The sequence below is a fragment of the Sander lucioperca genome, chromosome 5 (assembly GCF_008315115.2).
Source record: "Sander lucioperca isolate FBNREF2018 chromosome 5, SLUC_FBN_1.2, whole genome shotgun sequence".
Classification (NCBI taxonomy): Eukaryota; Metazoa; Chordata; class Actinopteri; order Perciformes; family Percidae; genus Sander; species Sander lucioperca.
The window spans coordinates 18,223,763-18,229,762 of NC_050177.1; the positions used below are offsets into that span (position 1 = coordinate 18,223,763).

Consider the following 6,000-nt stretch of genomic DNA (forward strand, 5'->3'; position numbering starts at 1 on the left):
GCGCTGAATATAGCCATACTGAGATATACAGAGAGAGTTGTGTGGAGCTGATAGTCTTAATTAGCTTTGTATCAACTAATTTGGCAAAGGCTGGAATGTAAAGGACGTTCATTAATATCAAAAAGTTACGCACTAAAGCTTTAATTGAAATGTAAAATGGCAATAACAAGAAGAAAAAATAAGTGAAGTCAAGTCCATTCCTTCTTATAGCATTAATTCATAACAGACGTTATCTCAAGACATTTTTCATATAAAACAGGTCTAGACCATACTCAAGAGAGCCAACATTCCCCAAGGAGCAACAAGGGACAGAGAAACAGCAACAATAATAACACTAACAACTATAATAATAATCAAAATATGGACTTGTAATACTAGTAGCAGTGGATATAATAGAATACCATTAATAGTAGCTATAATAGCAGTAATGAGAATAGAAATATGACTAATAATAAAGTGTGACAGTGTGTGAGAGCTCTACCTTTTTAGTATTAGCAACAAATTTAATTTTAAAGCAGCCATATTATGCTCATTTTCAGGTTCATAATTGTATTTTAAGGTTGTACCAGAATAGGTTTACATGGTTTAATTTTCAAAAAACACCATATTTTTGTTGTACTGCACCGCTCTCTCTCACTGCTGCAGATCCTCTTTTCAGCTGGTCTCTGTTTTAGCTACAGAGTGAGACCTCTTTTCTTCTTCTTCTTCTTCTTCTGTACTATCTTTGATTGCACTGCACATGTGCAGTAGCTCAGATGTAGATCATGTCAGCTAGCTAGCTCCATAGACAGTAAAAGAAAGGCTGTTTCTACAACTTCAGTCAGTTACAAGGCAGGATTAGCTGGGAGACTTCTAAATGAGGGCGCACATGTAAGTAGTTCTTTTGTAGATTATGGTGAACTTGTGTGTGTTGTAGCAGTGCTTTGCTATTGAGAATGAGGTAGCATGCTAGCGTTAGCATTAGCGTTAGCATGCTAACGCTAACGCTACGAGCTAATGGTTGCGGTTAGCCTGCTCGTTTCGGCTTGTGATGTCACAAGCCGTGCCGATTTTGAACAGCTCACCCAGAGACTGAAGGCAGGACACATTCAGGAACCGTATCTCACTCTAAACAGCATGGATGGATTTTTTTCAAAGTTTGTATGTGTGTGGAAGCACCAGAGACACAACATAACACCCCAAATCCCAGAAAAAGTGATTTTTTCATAATATGGGCACTTTAAGTATCAAAAGTAAAAGTACATAATATGCAGAATGATCCCTGTCCTGGTTATATTATTTTAACATTGGATTATTATTATTAATGCATTAACATGTAGTTGTAAACTATCAACTGTATAAGGTAATATATTCCAACATTAATTTCTAAACAGAAAATAATTAATGCAGTTTTAAAGATTTGTCTGCAATCAGTGGACATATGTGTGGCAATAAAGATGTGAATGCTGTCAACTCTTAAATTAGATGCTTATTTTTTTTTAAATACATAGTATTTAATAAAATATAATTCTACACTCATTTAGGTTTTTGGTTCTCTAATTTGCATACTGGATTCTGTGACAAAACCTTCACTATTATGATGATGTTGATGTCATATTTGTACATTCCGTTCTTAGGATCAGCTGCAGAATCTCTCTCATTTGTGTCTGACAAACCCTCTAATAAGATTTATTGATTGACACCCACTTCATTCTTGAACAAGTCCAAAGAATGAGACCGTTCTCTTTCTCAGAGGAAGAGCAACACCGCTACAAAGCAGAAGTGAGTTTGAAAAGACTCCTGCCATTCCAGTCCCTTTCCACTCCATTTCACTCTTTCAAGGATACTTTTGCCACCTGCCACCTGACCATGGCCACCTCACCTGTTGCCTATAAATTGATTGTGAAGCCTTTGGCTCATGCTTTGCACTCTCTACCGGCACGCCGATGCATCCTGTGTGCGTGAATTTATGAGTTAACGTGAGTCAATCTATCATTGTGATTATTTTTTTTTATGCCTTTTCATGATTTACTGTCACTCTGCTAACATGTGCACTGCTGATTGTTTGTTTGAATTATCTTTTAAAGCCTGTTCAGTTGTGATTAGTAAACTCACATCTCCTTTGTTCGTTTGTATAATTGTTTAATTTGTGTTGATTGACCACTGTCACTAATTGTATTATCTCTTTGTTATCCCTTTCTGCAGCACACAGACAATGCAATGAACCAAAATCAACTTGAATGATACAATAAAATACCACTGGTGTTGCATCAACCCTGCCTTCTCCCTGCTTTCATTAATCAGTCCATACCACCTGACGTCTTCTGACCGAGACTGTTTGCTCACCAAACCCTCACTCCACCTGAACTATTCCCATCACCCTACCGTTCCTTCAGAGTTTGTGTAAATGTAAAGGTGCACTATTTATGTTACATTCTATAATATGGTGTTTCTGTGAGCTGCTTCAAACTGTGCTGTACTCAATCTGTGATGCAGAAAATGATGCTGAGGCAGTTTCTGCTCATGAAGCAGCAGGATTAACTTCCTGATTATTTATCTGTCAGAGACATGAAGACCTGGCTGCTGACAGGAAGAAGCTTCCTGGAAGAGTGACCCATATGGAAAAATTACATTAGAAAGATTTTACAAATGTTTTAAAGTTGTAGAAAAAACATTTGTTTTTGTTTTTGACAGGTTTCAGGAAATGATGTAGAGGACAGGGATTGATCATCTGTTCACGGCTCTACTGGTGAGTAAAATATAGAGGATCTTCAGACTTTAGAGCGATATTTAAATGTTGAATAGTTTAAATTGAGTCAGCTACAGTCCTGTTGAGACTAACTAAAGAGTGGTGTTGACAGGCCTGGACCGCAGCGAGAGTCTTCTGTCTCAGTCAGATGGAAGAAGAGCTCCTGGAAGAACTGGACAAAGAAAAGTGTCTTTCCCAGCTGTTCAGCAGGAAAGTCACACTGGAGGGCCTTCAGATGTTTGTCTCGGTTGTCCACCCAAAAGCAGGCAAACTGCTGACTAACTCAGCATTTCCGTCTCTCTCAGATTGAAAGAGTTTCTAAAACTCTTCTGCTCTGTGTCTGCACCAAAGAAGCCCAATCCATGGTCGAAACCATCTATAACAGGTTTGACAAGTGCTCCAAGTCCTTCAAGCTAATGGACTTTGATGAAAGCTGTTACAATTCTACAGAGGGCGTCTCTGCCATCCAGGATATGGACCATGAAGTGCAGACTGATGCATCCAGCCAGGCTCACTTTCAGCTGGAGGAGGGACTTGTGGAGGAGAGGGAGGCTTCTCCATGGGTTGCTCTGGATAAAGAGGTAGACTTTATGCCAAAAGATGTAATGAAGGACACATACAGAAAAGAGGCAACCCTGGTTCAGGGCTCTGTCGTCCAGAATATGGACAGTGAAGTGCAGTTTGGTGCATCCTGCCAGGCTCACCTTCAACTGGAAGAGGGACTTCTGGAGGAAAGGGAGGCTTCTCTTGAGATCACTTCCTCGGAGGAGCTGGACATGGGAATCATGGAAGAGAGTAAAACCTCTGCACAAGTCTTTCTGGATGAAGAGGTTGACACTTTGCCAAAAGATGTGACTGAGGACACATACAGAAAAGAGGAAACCCTGGTTCAAGACTCGGCTGTCCAGGATATGGACCATGAAGTGTATTTTGGTGCATCCAGCCAGACTCACTTTCAGCTGGAAGAGGGACTTCTGGAGAAGAGGGAAGCTACTCTTAAGCTCTTTTCCTCAGAGGAGCTGGAAGAGGCACTCGTTGAGGAGAGGGAGGCTTCGCCACGAGGCTCTCTTGAGCAGATGGTAACCATGGTAAGCCTAGCTGATGGGGACACATCTTCGGTCACACTGGAGACCAATGTGGCTGTGCACTTGGAAGATGAGCTGGAAGTAGCCTACTGCAGCAGGAGGAAGTGGAGGAATATGAGACACAGGACTTCCTGGTTCAGGACTGTGATGATAAGAAGGGAGTGCGTGCCTTTTTCTGTGGTTTCCAGAAGATGATGACATGTTGCTTTCGTGTTTCTACTAAGCAATAAATCACAGCACTCCCTCTGCAATAATATTGTTAAATACATTCAATAAAAACTATTCATTTTAATTAATTAACCATTCTCTCTGTCATTATTGTTTATGTACTGTTTTTGCATAGGTGTCTAGTTTGAGTAATACTCCATTCAACATGCCTCATGAGTGCACATGGAAAACAAGTTAAATGTTAGACAATGGACATCGGTGTCCAAAAAAATTCCCTAATTTTCAACATGAATTCCAAAAACCTTAATATACATGAAACATATATAAAGTTGGTTTGATTCAGGTAGCATCTTTTAAAATAATGTCCTACTTGTCAGTCAGCATTTCATTTCCTTGCTTACATACAGTATATGCAATTAAAAATGCAGCTAACTGTACTGGACAGATGTATTCATGTAGCTGACTGTACTGGACAGTAGATGTATTCATGTTTCATATTTTTAATACATTGTAGCTCTGTATTATAGTCAGCTAAACACTTCTGTGGTTTATGTGTGTGTCCAGGTAGGTTCACATGTTAGGATCTTCTATCACAGTTTGGAGTCAGTCTCAGGGGCATTCTAGGACTAAAGGGCGTTCAGGGCTTAGCCCAGACCCATTTTAAACAAACTGGAGCATTCAGGCATTCTGTATTTCTTTTCAAATATTTATTATCCTGTAGATTAACTTTTCTCATTTAGTATTATCTCTGCTGAGTCAAGACACATGTAGGCATGATCTACTCCTCCCTCTGCGTCTTTTGTTGATGAAGTAACCTCTTTAAATGTGCATGTGGCACGTATTCATGTGTCATACATGAATTCATTTTAATTAATTAATAAACCCCTGGACTGTAATATTTCAGATGTGTTTTGGCAAGATTTCTGCTCATGTTCAAAATGTTCTGCACATTCAAAATATAACTCATCCCATCTGTGTTCTCTGGCTTTGGAGGAGTTGTGATATTTTGAGAAAAATATGAATATATAATAAATATTTCAGGAAATAATCCATCTGCACCATAGTCTGCTGTGCATTATGTTATTGCTCTGCTGATATGGTAGATCTCAGACCTTCTGACATACACAGAGCCCTGTTTGAGACTTTGGTCTCTGAATGAGACAAAGTTTAGGGAAGTGGCTGAACGATGCTCTACATCGGAGGTGGAAAACCGAAACTACGGCAGAAATACATGGAACACAAGAGCGACACATCTGGCGCAGCATTTGCACAGCAGAGCGCGACCATTATGATTATCTGAAGCTGCACAGACAACGGAAGCCGTGCTGCTCATCTCTATTTTTACAGAGAAACAGTATGTTTGAGCCTGAACCATAGACTGTAAACATCACGTTAGCGTCACGGTTACTTCAAACAAAATGTAGCAATATTATTGTGCACCTAAACTTTGTGTTGCCTACATTTAGAATTACATTTGGGGCTACCGTCGATGAAAAACGACCTTGCGACGCCGATGGGCGCAACCACGATCCGGGTGCAGTTAGTAACATGCATTACTGGGACGTGAGTCCCCTGGCAGTCTAAACCTACTGTATAGCAGCAGTCCAAGGCCTCGTAAAGACAGTAGCTCACCAGCGGCTCCGCTCAAAGGGTTAAAGGTCACATGTGTGTACGTGTAGTCACAGGATATGCACAGACATGGCTGAGTGTACTAATCACACACAGAGGCACTTATACATATACACATGTGGGACTTTTAGTAAATAATCACATGAGCGTATGTTCCTGAGTTTTGTCAGTGACCTATTCCTTCACCCACACAAACACGCACGCACGCATGCACATACACACACACACACACACACACACACACACACACCATAGGCATAAATCCCAGGGAGGGTCGGGGGGGGTTGTCCCCCCCCTAGAAATATCATTAAAAGCCATGCTGTGTAGAGTGCAAGTCTCAGACTTGAGTCCCCATCTCTGACGCATACACACACGCGCACACGCACACGC

At 40.6% G+C, this 6,000-nt stretch overlaps 1 protein-coding gene across 5 annotated transcripts; it reads left to right on the top strand.

Annotated features, from left to right (window-relative positions):
* Nucleotides 1–1,674: 1,674 nt before the first annotated feature.
* LOC116048438 lies at nucleotides 1,675–4,105 on the top strand. Of its 5 annotated transcripts, none has more exons than XM_031297552.2 (4): nucleotides 1,787–1,958; nucleotides 2,185–2,394; nucleotides 2,674–2,728; nucleotides 2,841–4,105. In XM_031297552.2, the coding sequence occupies exon 4, from the start codon at nucleotides 3,091–3,093 to the stop codon at nucleotides 4,006–4,008; it is 918 nt and encodes a 305-aa protein (XP_031153412.1). In that variant the 5' UTR covers nucleotides 1,787–1,958; nucleotides 2,185–2,394; nucleotides 2,674–2,728; nucleotides 2,841–3,090; the 3' UTR covers nucleotides 4,009–4,105. The 5 variants fall into 5 exon arrangements, 3 of the variants coding, with proteins under 3 accessions (XP_031153414.1, XP_031153412.1, XP_031153411.1); XM_031297551.2 differs by having other exon boundaries at nucleotides 2,185–2,388; XR_004104637.1 differs by lacking the exons at nucleotides 1,787–1,958; nucleotides 2,185–2,394; nucleotides 2,674–2,728 and adding exons at nucleotides 1,675–1,761; nucleotides 2,476–2,538 and having other exon boundaries at nucleotides 2,764–2,853.
* Nucleotides 4,106–6,000: the final 1,895 nt, after the last annotated feature.

What these genes read in the sequence shown, in the direction of transcription:
- LOC116048438 (XM_031297552.2), top strand. Translation starts at nt 3,091, where the DNA reads ATGGTCGAAACCATCTATAACAGGTTTGACAAGTGCTCCAAGTCCTTC.